Below are 22,389 nucleotides of genomic sequence, written 5' to 3' on the forward strand. Positions count from 1 at the left end.
CTAATTAGAATATTTTCGACTAGTGTTCTTAAATTGCAACTTATTTTAATAATGGTTTAGCTATAAATGATGTTAGTTTTCTCAAGCATAATATACTTCTGAGATTTTCAGTTTTTCTTTTCTAATTTTTTGGGGTCATTTTCAAATATTTTGCATTTTTTAATTTTTTTTATTGCATTTGGGATGCTGTAAAATATCCACTCTGTAAAAAATTTCAGATCATACACTTATCAATGTGCAGAAACTGGTCAAATATAAATTTAAAATCTTTGATTACGATTTAATGTGATTGTTGTCATTTTATTTAAAAGAGTGTCATTCCTTTTTTTTGGCAAAATTCTAAGTTTTGTCATTTAAGTTCAAATTCTTATATTCAGTTTCTTGAAGTTAAAGAAGGATAAATTGCTTTTTAAGTTTTTTCAAGAATTCAACTTGTGTAGTTAAGGACTTTTTAGTAAACAGCACTATGTTTAGATAAATGGAGTTGTGATAATTAAAAAATAACCTATTAACCAAATCCAATGATTCTATAACTTTTCAGAATGTATAAAAACTATTAAAAGAAATCGAATGATAATGATTGAAATAAAGTGTGGGGAATATAAATTTTTCAAAATGATTAACTAGGAAATCACTGGAAGTTTCGAAATATAGGATAAGGTGCTAACATTATAACATGCATGATTTAAGCTTCTTGCTAAATTTACTTGTTGGAACTCCTTATCAAATAAAAAATATAGAAAAACAATTAAGAATGAGTTAAATTTGCATGCATTGCATAAAATTGATCTTTTTTCCATAAAGCAACATTTAAAAATATTGTTAGATAATGAATAACAACGAATAATTTTAGCAATTACGTAATTTTATTGAACCCAAACATTCTTTTTAAAGGTGTTGATTTATTCTTTCAGATGTGGATGATGTCATTCTCTTAAAAAAGGGAAAAGAATCCCATCCTGTAACTGTACCTACTACTAGCAAAGATACCAATACTTTAAAAAATAACCAAATGAAAGTATTGGGTGGAGCCAAGCCAATTCCTGCTGACCAGATGAAATGCAATATCTTAAAAGCTAAAATGGAGGAAGAAAACAAAAAGAGTACATTTTTTTTATTTACATTTTTTATTAAACAATTTATGTATTTTTGTAAAAATTAATATTTTTAATGTCATAAAAGAAATATGCAGGATTTTTCCAAATATGCAGTGTTTTCTCCCACATAACTTTGGTCAAAAAAATCTTATTCGAAGCAACTTGTCTGTAATAATATGTGATCATGTTAACTCACTTCACAATATAAGCTAATGTTTATAATGGCAAGTAATGTAATACCAAACTTTTAGCACATGAGGGTGCAATAGTTAGTGAATAGATTTGTTTTGCCCTGAGAGGCATACAGCATTGCCTGCTTCAAAATCAAATGTTTATTGTTACGATCTATCACAGACACGACAAACAAGGTGAAATGGCAGACGAAAAAGAAATGGTAATAGTTTGCAAAAGTGGTTTTGAAACAAACGAGAAAAGGGCAAAAAATGTGGAAATAAAAAGTTTAAAATTATGTTAATGACATTGTTTAATTTTGTCGGAAGACCAAAAAATTAAGCAAAATTAACAAACGCATTGGATTTTGTTATGTTTCCCAGTTTTGTTTCTTTTTTGTTCAACTTTAAGCAGAACTTTATTTTTTACTATGAGTATAAAATTATTATATTAATTTAATAAATTTCTTTTCATGATTTTAATGTTTTATAATGGCATCAAGATTTTGTGTCATTTAAAAATATACCGAATACCTTGCCAAATTTTCATTGCCCAGTTACTGTCAAATGCCGGAACCAACTGGGTAAAAAAGTTGGTTTTCATTGAAAACTGAGTTCTTGGACCCGCTACATCCCTAGTATCATTAACTCTACTTACAGTTCAATACAATGCTTAACTTAGCACACAAAAATCTCTCCCTGAAATATGTTAGTTAAGATTTTAAGAGTTTTATTAAAAGCTTTGATTTAAAGTGTCTATTAATTTTCTTGGATTCTCATATATTTTGATTTTATTTCTTTTAACACTAGTATCTTTTCTTTAATTTTTAGTTTCTTGTGAAAAGGCTCCTGTAGTTGTCGATTTTCTGAAAGAGAAAAAACTTCTGGTTGATATTGAACAGGATCAACCGCTTATTCAAATTAACGGGTAAGTATTTAATTTTAAAAAGAATATGCATAACATAAACCATTTTAATAACTTATATTTTAAAATTGTTTATATCAATTTTGCACTTTTTGCTTGCAGTTCTTGTTTTATGCTTGAAAATTTTAACTTAAAGGAATTAATGAATAGATTACAAAGATGTCAATTACTATAGATTTTAGCTCCAAAGTCATTTTTCTTTTTCTTTAATTTTTCCTTTTATTTTTATCTTTACCATTGTTTTTAGAGTATTTTTTTCAATTTGTAAAAAAAAAGAGAAAAAAAACTAAAATTGAATCATGTATACATTAAAATCGCACATTAAAAAAATTAAATATGCTTCTTCTATTTACTTTCATAAATAAGTAAACTAAATTTCTCAAACAACTTCAGAAAAGGTTGGTTATAAAGTATCCCACATTCAAATCACATCTCTGCAATTTTTTTTATTCATGATTTTTTCTTCCCTTAAAATTTAGTGATAAGAGTCCAGAAGTAACCAGACAGCACTCAGCTGCCAATGGTAAAGATGCATCCACTATGTAAGTTCTTTTCTTATTTGTTGTTCACTGAATAAAATAAATTCGTTATTAGCTTAACATTTTATTCATACATTTCAGAAACATTCCCTTAAAGAAATCTCTTAATGATGAGGCAGAAGTCCCTGTTACGTCTACCGTAAGTAAATTTGACTTCTCTCATGGTATTCTCTATTTCATAAATCAAGCGCTTATTTAATGTTTCTGACTCTTTGTCAAGTTTTATTTAACAGAGATTGCAGATACCTTAATATTTATTTCGACATTCAGGATTTTGTTTCCAATATACATTTTACTGTTTGCTAGGGATAAAAGATATTGTTGATTTTGACACATTTTTCCTTTACGCCTCAATTACATTACATCATCAAGAATTAACTTACATATACAAACGTAAGTTGATCTTAATAACCAACCTGTCACATGTTTAAACCAGTTGTTTTATTTTTAAGAAACACTAATTGAGATAACTTAAGAGTTTAAAGTAGGTATTTTTAACATTTATTAAGAAGTTTCTTATAAAATCTTAATGAATTAAAGGTCTAAATAAACACATTTGGCAATATTGACTTTTTTAACATATGTTCAATTTGATTTAAACTTAAATATATTTTGATGAGGTCATTTTCAATGTTTTTTTACATTGGTTCTTCTTAATTTGTTATGCACTATATAAACTTTTAAAAGTGAATTTAAATAAGGTATTAAATTCTGTGATTATAGAAAATGTAAAACAATATTGAAGGATAAGTTGTATAATCTACTTTACAGTATTTTTAATATATATATTACTTGCGTCCAAAAGTCTTTATTTTGCCTGTTGTGAAGGGCATTTTGACTTTGCTTTCCTGTGCTCTCTTTTTTTTTTTTTTTTTTTTTTTTTTTTTTTTTTTTTTTTTTTTTTTTTTAAGTTTGTCTTTATTGTTCTTAATCGAGCCAACATATGACCCTTGATTTTGGAATTTTTTCTTGTTATTGAATCGTAAATGTACTCTTCGGATAGAATTCAAATCTTTGCAGCTCAGAAATATAATGTAATAAAAAAAATAATGATTAATTTTTTTTAAAGAAGTCCCATTTTATAGTGCTAAATAACCTTATTTGATCATTGAGATACTTGACTCAATGCATAAAAGATATAATCTAAACATACATTTCGATTATTTTCAAGCCAGAATTTAAATTTGAATCACACAACTTGATTTAATGCTTACTGTGTCTTAATGATCTGCCTGTAGATTTTTTATGTTTATATGTAAAGTATGTAGAATTCTAAAATTTATGCTTGTTTTGTTAAAAAATTGCTTTTTCCTATCATTTCTCAGTGCCTTATAATTTTCATCCATGTTTTCCCTATGTAAATGTATGCCTCTTCCCTCCTCCCATTAGGTTCCAAACGGTAGCAAGCTATCTTCAAAACCCATACCACCCCCTCGACAAATATCTCTTACTACCGAAGCTCTAAAGTTAGACTCTCTAAGCGATACTACTGCACCTCTTTTACCTTTAAAAATTCCTATTTCAACTCCTTCACCCACTCTCCCTTCACCTCCTTCACTTTCTCCTCTAACCATTGAACATGTTCAAATTAATGGCTCTTCTGTTATCAATGTACCTCAACCAGCCAAATTAACCGTTCATAAATCTACCGAACTTACTAAACTCCTTGAGGATGCTGTTCAACAAATGAAATCTATGCATCTCTCTACTGTTTCTGATACTAACAATGGTAAAAAGTCTCCCTTAGAAAATTCTACTTTTAACGTGATACCTTTTTCTGATATCGCTTCTCCGAAAGAATCAGCTATAGAAGAAGGATCGTTGAAAGATGAAATGGAGAAACCACGTGTTCTAACAGTAAGTAAAATTAAGTGCCATGCTATGGAAAGAAAGTATTTATACTTGGCTTTGAAAAAAATGTCGGGAAATGTATAAATACTTAAGTATGAATGCTAAATTTCAATTTATGTTTTGGTTTTTTTTTAATATTAATAATAATATGACAATAGTGTTTCTCCTATTAAAAATTCCAACAAAACGTCTCTACAAGAAGTTGAATTTTGCTTATTATGGTTCAAACATATTTAAGTATTATGTGTGAAATAAGTTTGCATAGACGCTGTGTTTACTTCGCAACAAAGTAAAAACATTAATTTATAGAGTTGTAATGTTTCATTATTTTCTAATCATCATTTCAAGCGTATCAAACTCCATGCAAGCCTTAGACAACTTGTATGTGACAATCTAATTTGGCTCAAGAATTTCATGTTTTTTATGTCTCATGAACTCTTGTAACTGATTTTATTTGTGATATAGTTATGTGTTAGCTTATAAAATTTCCATGGTATAAGCTTAGCTATCCTGAAGAAAAAAAAATTTTAATGTATCAATTTAAAAATTTATTTATATTTAGAAAAGTTCACTTAAAAGTTAACTGGTGATTTGTAGTTTTTAAAAATAAAAAAATAACTGCATGTGCTTCCTCACTATTTTATACCGTTTCTATATTAAAAAATAAAAATCCTGCATTTTATAAACAATATTAGCTTTTAAGTTTGTTGTATTAAATTATGCTTGAAAAGATTTCAGTACTAAAATATCTTATGTTTTATATTATTTTTCATAAGTTTCTATATTTATACATTATTTTTTCTGTATTTTATTGAATTTTTGGGATTTAAACTTTGCTATATATTTTTAGCATTGTGTTTTTATTCTTGAACTTTATTATACCTCCATTTTTGTTCCATAGCCTATTTGTGTAAATATATGTTTGCTGTATTGTTTTTTATCCAAAAACACTTGTTCCTTCCTTAATTTCATTCGTGTGGTTCCTTTTTTATATTTTAGTTCCATGTGCTTTACATAGTTTTCTATTTTCTATGTGTTTATTCATACCCTTCATCTTTCCATATCATTCTTACCTTCAATGTGCAGGTGGGCCTTATAATACAATATTAGCTTCATTGCTCTCATGTATTCCTACTTCTCATTTACTATTCAATACATTTATTTGACCACATATCCTCCCAGTCATTAAACTATTGTTTACTAAAATATATATGCAAAGCAATCAGAACTAGAAACTGCCATAAACTTTGAATTTAGAAATATTGTCTGTTTTAATGTTACATTATATATGGTCCATTGGGAATTAGAACTTAAAATGAGGCGTATAACTTTTAAAAATAATTTGTGTATAACTTTTTAAAAATAATTTTACTCAATAAGTAAGTAAAAACTGAAGGAAGAATGCAGTAAAGAATTCTTAATTGTACTGCATTTTTTCAAAGTAAATGTATTAAAGGCGGGAAACTATTGATTTTGAGGTAGAAGCAAGACTTCTTACAAAGAAAAGTAGTATAAAAATAGTGGGGAAAAAATGTTTTTTTTAAATCAAGGATATTTTTTATATTTTTATTGATTCTAGACCAAGAGTGCACAACCTTATGACTCACGAAACTTTTTGTATTATCATGAACCTCCTTAAATTTAAAAAAAAGTATAAAAATGTCACAAAAACCAGTTTTTAATACTCAAATAAAAAATTAGCTGAATTTTCAAATTTTATTTATTTTTCTTTGGGAAGCTTCCGGTTTTATTTTTCTTCTTGTTACATGCTTGAATTTAAGTGTAATTGGGCTTTTTAACAACAAATTATTGATTTTATTTCCATGTTTTTTTTAGTTTTGTTTAGAGTAATGGAATCTGTGTTTACTTGAAATGTAATTTCTTATGAATTTCAATAAAAAACGGGAAGAGGATATTAACAAAATTAAAAGAAAAGTTAAGTTTTAGTATAAATTTCTAATTTCTGTGCATGATACCAAAGTATCCATAAAATGTCTAGCAATAAATAGGTTTAATCTTGTACCAAAATTTGTTTGGATTTATTTTCGAATATCTTATATTCCTTATCTGTCTCTAAGTTACACAGTTAGTAATGCATAAGTTTTGCACATTATTTGTATTCAAGGTAGGAATGACATATTTGCGAAGTCTCCTGTTTTTTCAGGAGGACTCCTGTATTTTACGTTTGTCTCCTGTTTACCTGTATATTCTCAAATTTCTACGTATTTGTTGAAGAATTTTTTTTTTATAAATTTAAAAAAGTTGGTAATAGAATATCCACTGATTGAAAAACCACGGGTGGGTTCCTCGCCGCGTAACTCAAATGCGGGTTAGTTCCATTAAGAAGTCCTCCGGGAAGGCCAATTTCTCCTAATACTTGACCCAGTAGTTTCCTTGTCTTCGGGATTGGGCTCAAAATTACATGGCTACAGAGTTGAACATTAGTAGTCGTAAACCCAAAATTGGTACGGCTGTTCAACGACGGTTATAAAATAAAATAGTTTAAGTAAAATAATGGTTTAAAAAAATCTTTAGGTTAAGATTTATTTACATATTTTTTACTTCGCAAAATGTAAATACTTATATTATTTCAAATTTTGAATTTCTCTTTTTGACTTGCATGATTATGCATGTTGTATCAAAACTAACTACTCGTAGCCTAAAAAATGTCTCTAGTAAAATACCCATTGTTTTATTTCTCCAATGTTGGCAGGTGTAATTTATGTGTAAATATAATATATACAACAAAGTAAGTGTAAATAAAATTGAATTAGTTGAAATTCACGACAATAAAAACTGATGAAACATTTTATATAATATTGATACTTAAAATAAATTTAGAAAACTTCACCTAATGATTTTGTGTCTTCCTTTAGACCTTGTTATCTTTACATTGTGTTCTTTACATTATACACATTGCTTTTAAATTAATGTTTACTGTACCCTTCATTGTTCATTACTTGTGTTGGCTCTTTCTGTAGCTTGCATCAGATAATTTTTAGCTTTTGTGACCCACTATCTAAAAAAGGTTGTGCATCTCTGTTTTAAACAATTCTATGAGGCAGTGTTTGTCATTCCATCACAAATTCATGTTTAAATACTTTAAAAAAGAAATCAAAATACCAATTAAGTCAAATAAATGAACGTTTGGACTTATTTGTAAGCAAATTTTTTCATTCTGAAATCTGCCAATAATTTGTTAGGCAAATACCTATTGCATATATATTATAGTTACAATTTTAAATTTAGGAGGAAAGCATTAATGGGATGATTATTACACTGAAAGAGGAAAGTCATAGGCATATTCAAGTAAGTTTTTGAAAGTGCTTGTATATATATTTATTTTATTGGCGGCTAACTAGTGTTAAAAGTAAATGCTTTTTGTTAGTACTTTTGTTTAGTTAGCCATTGATATGTCCTTGGCCCACATAGTTTAAAATACATTTTAGATGTAAAGGGGTTTTATAATATTTCCATATTAAGTACAGCTTTCATAGTTTTAATTTATTTTTGTGCTCTCGATTTCATCATTTATCCAACTTCTTCTTTCATACTTATTCGCTTTGCTGAAATGATTATCCAGAGCTTTAAACAAATTTGGATTGAGATCTTACATCAATAGTATTTCTTTTGAGTCTTAATTCTATTCTTATTTTAGAATACAAACAGCAAGTGTCAGCAAATGTATTCTTGCTTGGAATATTAAGGTTTTTCACTTTCTAATATTTTTTCCTTTTATGTAGAATTTAAATTATATATTTAATCCTTCGTTGGTTCTAGGCACATAAAAACTTCTTCAAAACAGCTTTTCTCTCCCATATAAGAAACGAGTTTATAATTTTATAAGAAAGTAATGATGTGAGAATAAAAATTCTCAATAATTAAGAATTAAAATACTGTGTACCAAAACCTCTTTTAGTGTTTATACTTTAATTTATCAGAAAATGCATCAAATTTGCAATGACTTTTTTTTTCTGCACATGAAATGATATGCAACAAGATGTTTCTGGCAATCATTTTAGGAGGAAAATATGCATATTCACATAGTTTATGCAACTGATATTGTGTTACGGACAGAGTATTTTTGATCAAATAATCTAGTGCAACAGATCTCTACCAGTAAATTAAACCAAAAGCATTCCAAATGAAATCAATCCACAATTAATTAATTTCTGAGAAAAGGGTTCAATGCTAAATTCAGTTGTAAGTTAAATTATGGTGCATAGTGTTTTTGAAAAGTGCTTAAAGGTGCTTATTTTCAATTTCGTTATTTAAAAGCCCGTGAAGGTGCTTTCTTTTTTCACTGGCGCTGAAAATGACATTTTTTTCATTACCATGTCGATTTTCGCCACATATTTTGGAAAAGTGTGCTTTTCACATTGTTCTATTCAACGTTTACACAATACATTTCTGCGTACCGTCGGTTCCTAGCGTATGAAAAAACCAATCATTTTACATGTTTGAAATACTTGCGAATCTGTAAGCGCGTCTACTGAGCTGGGTTCGGTGATATTGCCTTCTCATGTGCAAATTTACTACATTTTGCAAGATTTTCTCAATTTCAGACTTCATTTTCCACTCTCTGATATCGATCCGAAAAATCTCTTGATCACCGCTAATATAATCAAAAAAGAGTTCTTTGTTAGAAACTAGTTATTTTATCATGATCATCTAAAGTCTTTGAAAATTATTTTGCATTTTATTAATTTATATAGTGCTTAAAAATATTTTTTTAGTGCTTAAAAAGTACTTATAGGTGCTTATTTTTTGTTGAAAGATTTGGCAACGCACCCTGTAAATGATTAGTTTTTTTATTTAACATCTAGATCATATAAAATCACAATATAGAAGAAGACTGTATAATTGGAAAAAAATTCATTTCATGATATGTTGAAACACATTTCATTAATCTCATTTTTGTGGTAAACTTTAAGGCTTATCTACTTAATTTACAAATCTAAGAAATTAAGACTTTTACTTTATGAAAAAGTAGGAGCCTTAGTCTTGAGTAAAAAATATCAATAAATCTGAGTCATTTGATAAGCATACATTTGTACTTTTGCAAAAGCTTGTCATGTATTAACGAAATATAGTTTTAGAAGAATCAAAGATAATGGGGTTATGACCTAAACAAAAGTTCCAGTTGGTAATACAGCTGTCCTGAATTGCAACCCTAGTTTTCAATGAGAGGAATGGAATATTCCTAATATTTAACTTTTTTTAGGAGACATCATTTGCTGGCGCAAATCCTGTTACCCGCTCTGTATCTTCAGCTAGTAATCGTGATATATCAGTTCAAGCCATTATGAAAGTTTCCAAAACATCACAACTGTCGCCGTGGCATGTTGACAGTAGTAATGGAGTGGCATCACCTGAAAACCCAACGACCATTCGTCGCACCGTAATGACTACTGAACTTTGATGTGCATTTATTAAACTTGTATTATAATTTTTATAGTGAGTCTCATGAAAACGGTTTTGTCGTGAACATAAAAAGTAATCAATTCTTTGTTTGACTTATAAATATTTATAACTGTAAAAAAGGAATTTTGAAGTGTTTTCTGCTGCTGTTGTATGTTAAATATTTTTGATATCGCGTCATTGAAACACAGGGTCTTTAAAAATTAAGTAATTGATGAATTTTCAAGTAAACTTTAAAATGTAAAAGCTTTATAAAACTTTTATGATGCATGTATTAAGTATAAAAATGTTTTAAACTGTATCTTTTAGTTTATATATCATGTTAAATGTTTTCAGTACTGTTTACTAACATTTCAAGCATTTTAAAGTTTATTTTTTATAACATGTGAAATATTATTTAGCAGAATAGGGAAATTAGGGAAAAGTCAAGGAATTTCATCAATCAGGGAAATGTCAGAAAATGTAATTAATATAACCAAAAAAATTGGGATAAAAGAATCAGTTGAAGTTATAAATTAATACAATTTTGATATCAAGGTTTAAGTGTTTTGTTATATGTTTATCTATAAAAACGAGGTGCAATGGAAAAATTAATGATAAAATTTTTTTGCCGCCATTACAAAAGTCAGGAAATTTTTTCGTGTTTAGATATAAAAAGAAGCAACAATTTTTTTATTAAATAATTCATAAAAACCTATAAATATGATTGATACTTTTACAAATTTTGTATTTTTAAGATCCTGTGCCTTCTTATTTAGTGATTTTTTTTTTTTTTTAATTTTAAAAATATTAGCTACTATTCAATAGTTCCTTATTACAGAGATGTAACTCTCTCTCATTCCGTCCATTGTTGATTTTAAACTATTTATACAACTTTATGAATTTAAAATTTTAACTTTTTAAGTATATTGCAAAAGTGATAATATATTAAATAGTTTTAAACTTCTTACAAAGATTTTAATCTAAATGATATAATGCATTATTTATAGATGAATTCTTTATTATATTATGCAGTTATATTTTTTTTAAATAAATCGTGCTTTAATACTTGTGAAAAAAAATTATATAAACTATAACCTAAAGTCAAATTGCAGTCTTAACTTTCTCTACATCTATTGCTCAATGAGATTTTAATTGCAAAACAATAGACATTCCGTTTAATATTTAATTGTTAATTAATATTAAAAGGAATTTTCAGTTGATATTTTATTCTTATTGCTAAATTTATTGAGTGCTATTATTTAGCCATAATTATTTAAATTTAATTAATTCACAATGTATTCAATTATTCATCTTAATAAAATGTATTTCACTCATTTTAAAAAATGTTAAAGTTGTAATCACAGAATAATTTGTGAAATTATAAATTTTTCTTTGTTAATTATGTTTTCCTATATAGAGTGATATGTAACTTATGTTTAAATTGTGCCAAGATGTTTTTGTTTGCCATACATGATTTTGTATTTTCATTCGTCTTTTATGTTCATATTCGCTTTATTAAAGTGTGTAGTGGATCTCAAGCTGACATGAGGTTGCATTTTGTATATTATGTATTATGTAATTAGTTATTAGTGGATATTGTGTATGAAATTCAGAAATATTCCGTTTTGGAATAAAGAAGTTAAAATTCTAGTTTTTCTCTTTTTTTTAAATTTATTTTAAGAATAAACATCTGTAAAATTAATAACATTTTTATTGATACAAGAGGTCTTAAAAGTTGAAACTTATTTTTGCTTTTGCTACAACTTTAGAATTTTTTTATGACACTCAGGAAATGACTATTAACGAATGTTGTGTCTAATGCTTGTACAATTAATGTACAATCTGCCTAATAACCATACACACTTGATAATTTTGACTCATCTTTGATTTTTTCACATCTAGAATTCCAAAGCGGGCCACAAATATGCTAATTAGCTCTATTATTTTGTAATTTTGCTAAATGAATAACCTTTTTATATGCAATTTTCATTATTAATCCTCAAAAATGCTTATGTGTTCTTAACACAGTGATGTTTGATATATCGACCCCTGTGTCCAAATAAATATGGACGCAAGGTCGATATAACATGAGTACTCAAAATAGTAGTGAATATTTACTTATAAACACTAGACTTTTGACAAAATCCTCTACTAATCTAATCAATCCACTCCCTTCAAAATTTTTAAGGGCTGTTCTAAGCATATGGCATTATGCTGGTTGCAAGCAGCCATTTTTGCTGAATAATATACCCCCAGAAAACTGAAAAGTTTAAACTAGAATTAAAACAAGATACCACATATTTTATAGTTTTGACACGGAAAAAAAATAATAATAGTTTTTGGTTAACGGATCTATTGAAACCTTTAAAAAAAATAACAATGATTATGAAGACAAAAAAGATACTCCAATTACCTAGCGAGTATTCAATATCATACACTTCTAATTCTCAATAATGAAAGAAATTGATATTTCACTATCTTTTTAACTATAGATAATGCAAAGGACCACCCAGGATAAGAACCGTGCTCTTTTTCCATTCATGCCATCGAAAAAATATTTGTTGAATTTGAAATTTAAAATAAAATTCTTTTCTCTGCATTGGAATGAACGGTCCAGTTGTACGTTCTAATGGCCTTTAAAATAAAATTGCGTCTAAGAAATAGCAAATGGGACTTCATGTATTCATCGTTGTAGGGGGAAAATCACAATGAGTGGTCGGTCCTGCTAAAGAGCCTAGACTGATTTAGTCAGGATTGATGTTATTAGGAAAATAATATCCTATGTCTGAAACAGAAATTGTGCAAATTAAGTAATTTTTAAAAAATGATCTCTTTGCCCTAAGATAATTTCATATAATAAAAAAAAACATTTTTCAAGAATTTGTTTAAATTTAATATAGATAAAAAGAACTTTAACACAATAGAATATTAATTTCTACAACTCAAAAATCTTATATTTAAAAAAAAATTAAAACTGATAATAAATTCTTGTAAATAGTTATTTATTTATAGATTTGCGGAAAGGTAAGAGTGCAATATTTATAGAATTCAACTGGTTCTGAATTTAATATTATGACTTGCTGTTAACTACCAATACATACAAATGAATGTTTGCCAATTTTATAAAACTATCACTAATTCTAAAATGCTTTGAAACATGAACGTTCAGTCATTTTTCAACTAGTGATTGTTAAATTTTTTTAGAGAGTTTTTGCAATTTTTCTTTTACCATAATTAAATGTGACGAAAAGGTCCCCAGCATCTTTTTCTGATTCAGCTATTTCTTTTTGCTGTATTTATCCAGTTAAAAAGGGAAAATCGGTGCAATGAATTTTTACAATATTGAAAAATTATCTTTCTCTTCACAAAAGTTAAAAACAATGCGTTTAATTTCCAAATAATTTTAGAAAACTGTTATAAAGCTATAATTATTGAATTGTTGCTTGTGGTCTTTTTTTTTTATAATTTGAATGAAACAAATTTTGACCGCTTAAAAGAATATTTAAAATTCTATTTTGGTATATTTAAATTGATTTTTTACTTTTTTTTAAAGAATTTTTTTCTGTAAACAAATTTTTGAAACTTGTGAAAAATCAAATTTTTTTAAAATAATCCTACCCTATAATAATTTGATTACTTAGGTTCTTATGAAACAAAATAAACGTGCATAGTTATTCGATACTGCATAGATAATTAATATCAAATGCTAAAAAAATTGCTTTAAACTTAGAATCAGTATTAAATAAATAATCTCCAGATATTGAAGCGGTAAGATATTACTTTAACTTCATTTACTTCAAAAGTATACCAATTGGAAGTAATGGTCAACATGTTTCAAGCTCTCATTTTCAAAACTTGCCAGATATAAATGAGAAGAAGTTTCTCACGACGTCTCCATTGTGTGTGGAAATGCATTTTACCCCTCATTATTTTTTTGGCAATTTTGTTTTAAATTTCAAATCACTTTTGTTTCTTCTCATTCATATCTGGCAAGTCTTGAAATTGAGTACCTGTTTTTGAGTGCTTGAAAAATGTCAATTGTAATTTCCAATTTGTATATTTTTGAAGGGAATGAGGTCAAATAATATAAATCAGTCTATTGTGGCTGTATTTCTAATTTATCCAATCAAAAGAAGAAAAACGACAATATATTTCTCCATTTTTTTTTTTATATCTTTATTTGTATCTCTGAAGCAAATGTAATCAACAAATTCAACTTAATTTATATCAAAATGCTACAACATAATACTATTCAACATAATTGTTAATATAACTTAATAGAATTACAAATAATAAGATTGTCATATTGCAATAAAATACAACACAGAAAAAAAATTAAAAACACATCGATTTACAAATGAAATTGTTGCAGAACATATTTTATTATTCCAATTTAATCAATTAATTCATATACCCGTATGTTTTTTTTTTTTCAATTTTAAATAGAATTTGATCTTTCAAATAATTGTTCATAACTTTTATGTCTCAAGAAAGTTCAGTTCCTCAAAAATTGAGATTTTAATTGTAAATCATTCTGCATTTTCTTGCTAATATTGCATTCTTTGCATGAAATCCAATTAAAATGGCAATGTAAGAGAAAATCAGCTGCACAAAATTTTTGTAACAATTTTCTTTAAAAAGTAAGAAGATAAATGGCTGGATAATGTTATATGTTAAATATTTAACTTTCACATTAAAAATTTTGCTTTAGGCACAAATTTGTTGTAAAGATTTTATGAACACTTCTCTATATTAAATATATTTCAACATAACTATATTGCATAACAATATTTCTTTCAAATGCATTTACGACTAAAATGTCATGAATATAAATATTGAAAGTAACCTGCATTATTTCAAACATATATGTTCTCACATTTGTCTGACAACCTTGTGCTGTAATCGGCAAATTATTCTTAACATCTACACAACATAATTTGTGTAAGACCTAGTTCTGTAACTACTCTATTACTATTTACATAAGCTCAAACAACTTGCATAGCAAATTAATATCACAGTCAAATACAGTCTTCTTGACTATAAATAACTTAGTTTTCAATAATACTTATTTGAAGCTTAACGAGTTTCAACTCTCTCTCTCCAAAAAGTTGATTCTTCAAACTGCTCTAGAATATTTTCACCTCTCTTACTTCTTCCAGAGAGCACCTTAGAACTGAATATTCTTGCAATAAATTCAATCATCAGAAAATTAGGATCTTCTATGTGATGAATTTGTTTAGTTTGAGGTATCACTATCAATTTAGTGGTGGAAATACTGACAGTAAATTATGTTACTCGGCATGAGATTTGTTTTCCCCATCCAAGTAATCATTCTGAAAAGAAAAATTACTTAACATTAGAACAAAATTTTCAACAATTGCATGCTGTCAGTATTACTGAAATAAATAGGTATTTGCTTTTTTTTTTTCAATGTGTTAAATGTTTCAATGTGCTAAAATATAACTCTTAATGACTAATCTAAACTTTTAATAATCTTATAACTCTCAGAATATAAAACTCTTAAATTGAAACCATTTATTTAAATTATAAAGAATATTTACAAGAGTTGACCAAACAGAAAAATTAAATAATCAAATCAGCACAATTTGCCATGCCTTTCAAAGTAAAAATTAGCACACATATTATTGCAGTTGCATTTTCAAAAAAATAGGTGTCATATTTTATGCTGTGATCTATCGTTAATTTAGAGTAGCACCTCTCAGAATGATGTTGACCATTTGAGCTTCTTGATCATTATCAAACATGATTATGTTCAATATCCTTAATTCACTAAGTGCCTTGCAGTTTTTATTCTAAACATTGCAATTTATTTAACTATCAATTATTCTAAATACATGTTCTATGTACATGCTTAATAAATTTAAAAATTTATATTTAAAAAAATTAAAAACTTAACTAGTATAACAGAAATGTGTATATTAATTAACAAATTATTTTGAATACAATTAATGGAAAGTTATTTAAAAGTTTCACATTATTTTAATCCACATTTAGTCTTTTTTTTATTTTTTAGTCTATTTTGAATATTCAATATAATTTACATACATTACTTCTCTGGATAAAACCTTCAATATCAAATAAATTTAAATTATAAATAAAGTGATTTAAATCCTTCTAACCCTAGCAATAAGATGAAGTTTAATTTCTCTTCACATTTTAATAGCTCCTTACACTATACTATACTGTTTAGAATTCACCAATATTGCACCTTAAGAAAATAATTAGTTCATCTTATTTTATTGTTAAATAAGGTTTTTAAAAAGAAAATCAATTAAAAACAAAATTAATATATAAAATTACAAAGAAATGCCTTGCTATTAAAAAACTAAACAATCAATGAAAAATTTTAATTTAATTCTTGTTAATCTTTTAAATAATTTTATCTTTAAACAAAATATTCCTTGAACTAAAAATAATGTAAACATACATAACTTATCTAAATACACATTTTAGGATAACAAATAAGAATTGAAGATAAGATAAATTACAGTTATAGGTTGCTTTGATTTTAAAATTAGATTAAAATAATTATTTATGGAAGAAAAAAATTAAGGTTAAGAACTTTTTTGTACAGTATTAAGTTTTATTTGCTTTAATTTTGAACTATTCTTTTAATAGTTATTTATCACTAAACAATTGTATTGGTCACATTTAGTTAACATTTCATTTTGCCTAGTTTATTCCATGAGAAATCCCAACCCTGCTTCTATATAATAATATAGTTAATTAGTTTAGATTTAATTGTTTCTCAGAAAATTAACGCTCAAATTTTGCAAGTGTTTGTCTATTGAGAAATATAAAGGAAAAATAGATTTGTTATACAGGTCACTAACAATTTATTGTTATCAAGCTAATAACACATTTTTAAAAAAAAAATTGAATTATTCTGGTAATTGTAGCAATATTTACAAAAAGGGCCCGCGCTAAGGATTCGCCACCTCGCCAAATGCGATAGAATTGTTAATTTGGCGAATGAAATTGTGTTTTGGAGCATGATTTTTTCATTGGAAAGAAAAAGATATATAAAAAATCTAAAATGGGTATTTGGCGAATACTTTTGATATTTGGCTAATTTAAACTTACTGGCTAATAATTAATCCTTAGAGCGGGCTCTAAACATATTTATATATATATATATTATTTCACACTTATTTATAAAGGTATTAAATGTACATTATCTTTTTCATAGTTTGTATTAAATAACAAAATGAATGAATTAAAGTACAAAACATCAAGGAGAATTATCCACATTAAACAAAAGGAAACATTCTTTTACTTCTCAAAGACATTTTTATTGTTAAACAAACAAAAATTAAACTTACTGCGGCTAATTTCTCTCCAATGTTTCCAATAGTTATACCTCCTGAAAATACTACACAAGGTAACCATGCTCTTAAATAAGAAAACTCTCTCTCACTGAATCTGAAAATAATTTTAATAATAAATATATTAGTTTATTTTAAAATAAATATACATTTTTTTCAATTTGACTAACTAAATATTTAGAAAGAATCATTCAATGAAAAAAAAAAGAACTATTTTACTTAGAATCATTAAAAATTTGTTAAGCTCATAAAATTCAAATTTAAGGGAATTATAAAAAAGAAATATCAGTTAATAATACTTTCTATTATAATTGATAGAAACCGAAAGACATTCTATCATTGTAAAAAAAAATTAATTCTGATGTAAAAAATTGTATTATACCTTATCCTCTTAATGCAGAATTTTTATTGAACACTATTTTGCATTAGTTTAGATCAAAATAAGTGAAATATGTTATATTTAACATTTTAATAATTTACAGTTACGAAATATTGATATCTTTTTCTGCATTAAAGGTAAAATCTTCCAAAACAGCTCACTACCAAATAATAATTTTTTTTAAATTTGCAGTTTAAGAGAAACAGTTATTTAATTTACAAAATGAATTATTGATAAATTACTGAATATGAAAGAAATGAAAAAAAATCTAAACTTTTTTTTTTGGATTTTTATAATTTATTACAAATATAATTCCAATAATCTAACAGATTTTTTAGTAACTATTAGAATGTTTTTTATAATTAGAAAATACCGAAATATAATTTCACTAATAATTAGAACACCAGAAAAAATACATAATAGAAACGCTGGTGTCCCATCTGCATCAAATGGCTAGACAATAAACTATCAAAATACATGACTAAAATTATAAGCCAAATAAAGTAACATTTTTGAATAAATCGAGTAAAAAGAATTAGAATAAATCACTAGCAACTTAATGTTAAAACAGAAATGTTGTTGTTGCTAATTTACCTCGCACTAGAGCTGCACAATGGGCTATTGGCGACGGTCTGGGAAACATCCCTGAGGATGATCCGAAGACATGCCATCACAATTTTGATCCTCTGCGGAGGGGATGGCACCCCCGCTTCGGTAGCCCGACGACCTGCGCAAAGTCGAGCACTTTACGGTAGCACAGTTCAACGAGGACCAATACCGCACACCCTCGGTCCCTACGCAGACTGATCCAAGTGGTCACCCACCCGCACACTGACCGTAGCCAGTGATGCTTGACTTCGGTGATTTGCTGGGAACCGTGTCTTAACAATCAGTCCACTGTGGGACTAAAACAGAAATGAAAGCAATAATACTCACATGCAAAGTTGGTTATAAACAAGAATGTATGCTATCATTGTAGCTATAGAGGCTGTTATAATCCCTATTCCAAATCCAATAGGAGTTCCATCGAAATACCACCATAATCCCAGTGATAAAATTGCAAGAGAAATAGAAAGTTGTAGATTGCTTGGAAATTCAATTTTCTATTTGAAATTGTTAAGGAAATGTTAAATTATAACTTTTTGGTTTAACTTAAATTCAAGTCTAAAAGAAATTTAAAATTCAAAAAAAGAATATGCATGAAAAACAATAGTTGAAAATTTATCTTGCTTGCGTATTCAAAATAACTAAAAATTAAAATTGAGAAACACTAAAAATGTTGTAAACAGCATCTATCTACTGTAACTAAAAAATTCTGGGTGGGCAAAAATCAACTTTTTTTTACCTAATTATATATTGTAAGTAAAATTTCATGTATGTAATAGCATTTTTTTTACAATATAAATCTTCTCTTGAAAGATTTATAATTTAGTTCCTTTTTATTTAGAGAATTCTTAAAAAAATATTACAACACTAGTTATTGGTAATAATATTGTACTTAATAAAATATGATTTTTTGCCAAACTTTCTGCTATATTGTAAAAAGAATCATTTACCTATAAATAAAGCTAAAAAAAAATTTCAATTTTCAGACTTTTAAAATTTAATTAGATATTTATCCCTGACAAATTCTTTATATCTTTAAAAAATAATACAGTAGGGAACCGATTATCCGGAACGATCGGAACCATCGCTATTCCGGATAACTGATTTTTCCGGTTTTCTGAATCGCTACAAAAAGCCGTTTTTTATTGTTAAACCCAACTGAAAAAAAAAAATAAATATTTGAAAATAATCTTAAAAAGAAGAAAAAACGATGAAGTAATACACTAATGATTATTTCCAAAATGATGGTAAGGTGAACATCTTTCAAAAAAGAAAGAAAAATCTTATGAGGAAAAAAATTGTTTTTTTTTTTAAAAAATGGCGGGAAAATTTATCGAATTTCGTTCCGGTTTTCTGATTTCCGGATCACGGGTTCTGTACTGTAATATAAATAGACAAATAAACATTTATGTTTACATAAAAGTATGCAGTTAAAAGTCACATACTCAGGGGTGATTGTGAGCCCAAGTCAAAATTCCGGAAAATTTCTTGATTTAAAAAAAAAAAACAGTTTAAATTGAAAAAAAATTTTTTTCTCCTTTTCTTAATATTTCTTGGCTTACATAAAATATATTTAAAATTTTACACATGCCTATACCATTTGCATATACCTATGATGACCTGGAAAAGTAATTAAAATTTACAAATATGTCTTTCTTTCTTGAGTTTATGATTATTATAACTATTTACTGATAAAAAATAAATATTAATCATGAATATAAGCTTATTAAGTATCTGGCTCTCCCTTACAAACAAATAAACTGTGTTTTTAAGTTACACCTTTGAAAATTTGATTTTCAGAAATTTCTGCGGTCAATGATTTTTTGAAAAGTCTGGACCTTCGATCTCCGGAAACTTCCGGATCACTGCTAGCAAAAAATCCGGAGCACAATCAACCCTGCATACTAGAAAAAACATCCATATTCTAAGATAATTACACAGAATATTAAATAATGTGTGGAGATTTCCATATCCTGATCTGGGGCAAAATAATCGCGAAGTCTTAGGAACTTCAGGGCAGCGGCCCACAAGAAACTAAAAATAAAACAGCACAGAAAGGGACCAACTTGAAAGATATAACTCGTAACCACTCCAGGCAAATATCTACATCTTTACAACAAAAAAAATTCAAGTTCAAAATCTATTTAGCACCTTGGCAATTATAATTGGCATGACAATCATGATATGTAAATGTCTCCAATAATATGATTAATAGAATTGAGACTGCATGAAAGCTAAATGTAATTTAAATTCTCATTCAGTTAAAAATAAACCAAGTTGAGACATTTTAACAGTAAAGAAAAATGTGTTTGAATATTAATTATATACAAAATTTGTTTCTTTTCCTTTTATTTCCTTATTTTTGCATGCAAACAATTTTTATAAATTAATTTAAATTTTAAATAATTTCCAAAATATACTTTCTTTTTACAACTTTGCAAAAGATACTTTATTTTACTGTAAGTTTCAGCTAAGTTCTAACAATATGGACTTCATGTGTAACTAAAAATTAAATATGTAGATATTTGTTTAAATAAGTACTACATTGAAAATAACTTAAAAAATACATAAAACAGAAAACTTAACTAAAAAAAAAAAATCTATGATACAGTACTATCTACTACTAGTAATCTATGAAGAAAAAAAACTATGATATAGTAAAAGGATACAGTACAAGCCTCATTCAGGCCAACAAAAATAATAGTGCAGCGAAGAACATGTGACCAATCTTGAGATTTTACAGTATCACACCCTCTAAACTTTAAGATTGGAAGAATGAAACCTATAAGAACTATATAAAAAAAAAGACTATATATTAATTTGTAACATAAATGAATAAGAACAAATAATATAAATCTTCTGGATTCTATATCACTGCAGAACAAAATGCTTTAAGATATATAGAATAAAAAGCTATATAGCTTTAATAATATATAGCTTTTAATATATGACCTTAAGAATCCAGACTTCTAAAATTAAGTGTAACTAATCTTCATTCAGTACTAAGAAAAATATAGTTTAACTTCCAGCAATATGCAAAATTTGTATTTCAATAGCGTATAACAAAATCATTTTAAAAACTACAGAGAAATTTATAACAATAACTGATGAAAAGACAATAGCCAAAACTGTGTTGATTGACAGTAAAATTCTTGATAGTTAAATCTAATTTACTCAGCTCAAAATATAATACTTCTAAATATTTTTACCTGAAGCAGATCCACACACTAAAAGTAGCCACCAGTGTAAGCAAATACGGTTCCAATTCGTTGGATGTTGTAGCGAAGAATGTTGATGAGCATGCAACACATTTAGAACAAAGGAAAAAGTGGTGCCAATAAGAAATAAGAGGCCTCCTCGCCATATCAACTGATTTGCAGACTTCATTTTTAAGCTAAAAGCAAACATAATTTTTCTTTTAAAAAAAATTTAGTGTCTAATGTAACAACAACCAATTCAACTAAAAATTTTAACTTCAATTCAAATATATTTCCTAAATTTGAAGAGCCATACATAATTTTTTATGTGAACAAAAGCAAAAAAGATACCTAGCCACATATTACAAATTTAAAATGAAAATGCATTGTTATAAAAGAATATGAAATTTAACAATTTTCAAACATGGAAAAACCAAAAATTAAATATCTTTCGGAATTTGTTTACATAAATTAAATACAAATTAATCTAAAATGATATTTTACAAGCTAGTTTTAATACAAATTAAACACACTCAAAAATTACCTAAAATAATTTATATGAAAATAAAACTATTGTATTAATATCTGTTCCTAAATTGGTTGAAGTAAACAATGCGAAATAAATGTGAAGAAAAGGACATGCGACAACAGAACAAAAGAGTTCAACATCGCATTGAATTTATATTTTATAGACCTAGCAGACAGGTTTCGGATCGTACCATCAACAGACCACGATGAATAAAGCACACCATACAGTTTGACTATCAGGTGATTTTTCTAGCCAATCAGAAAGCGGAAAATAACTCTATCGGAATATATGCGATTGCCAGATTAACTTTTAATAGAAATACTTATTTTCAATAACGATTAATCGAT

General features: G+C 26.8%; 2 protein-coding genes across 5 annotated transcripts in view; one reads left to right on the top strand and one right to left on the bottom strand.

Annotated features, from left to right (window-relative positions):
• Window positions 1–11,635, top strand: part of LOC107443879 (band 4.1-like protein 5) — a 74,423-nt gene extending 62,788 nt beyond the window's left edge. Inside the window, exons 12-18 of one of the 4 annotated variants that reach the window (XM_043044060.2) lie at window positions 915–1,103; window positions 2,099–2,195; window positions 2,672–2,734; window positions 2,813–2,870; window positions 4,121–4,588; window positions 7,832–7,891; window positions 9,807–11,635. In XM_043044060.2, coding sequence (XP_042899994.1) covers window positions 915–1,103; window positions 2,099–2,195; window positions 2,672–2,734; window positions 2,813–2,870; window positions 4,121–4,588; window positions 7,832–7,891; window positions 9,807–10,004 — 1,133 coding nt within the window. In that variant the 3' untranslated portion in view covers window positions 10,005–11,635. The remainder of the gene's footprint in view (window positions 1–914; window positions 1,104–2,098; window positions 2,196–2,671; window positions 2,735–2,812; window positions 2,871–4,120; window positions 4,589–7,831; window positions 7,892–9,806) is intronic. The other 3 variants (XM_043044061.2, XM_043044062.2, XM_043044063.2) reach the window with 3 other exon arrangements.
• A 2,501-nt stretch (window positions 11,636–14,136) lies between these two features.
• Window positions 14,137–22,276, bottom strand: LOC107443881 (insulin-induced gene 1 protein). The gene is made up of 6 exons (XM_016057885.4): window positions 22,058–22,276; window positions 21,526–21,710; window positions 20,986–21,107; window positions 18,647–18,813; window positions 17,329–17,428; window positions 14,137–15,318 (listed from the first exon to the last, which is right to left on the bottom strand). The coding sequence occupies exons 2-6, from the start codon at window positions 21,701–21,703 to the stop codon at window positions 15,277–15,279; spliced, it is 609 nt and encodes a 202-aa protein (XP_015913371.2). The 5' UTR covers window positions 21,704–21,710; window positions 22,058–22,276; the 3' UTR covers window positions 14,137–15,276.
• Window positions 22,277–22,389: the final 113 nt, after the last annotated feature.

This window comes from Parasteatoda tepidariorum, chromosome 7 (assembly GCF_043381705.1).
Source record: "Parasteatoda tepidariorum isolate YZ-2023 chromosome 7, CAS_Ptep_4.0, whole genome shotgun sequence".
Taxonomy (NCBI): Eukaryota; Metazoa; Arthropoda; class Arachnida; order Araneae; family Theridiidae; genus Parasteatoda; species Parasteatoda tepidariorum.

Bases quoted from the DNA above. Each gene is read 5' to 3' on its own strand.
- LOC107443881 (XM_016057885.4), bottom strand. From the start codon at position 21,703: ATGAAGTCTGCAAATCAGTTGATATGGCGAGGAGGCCTCTTATTTCTT. The intron at 21,108-21,525 runs GTAAAAATATTT...TTTTTTATATAG, and splicing joins AGTGTGTGGATCTGCTTCAG to TTCTTATAGGTTTCATTCTT. The intron at 15,319-17,328 runs GTAAGTTTAATT...TTTTCTTTTCAG, and splicing joins TTGGAGAGAAATTAGCCGCA to AATGATTACTTGGATGGGGA.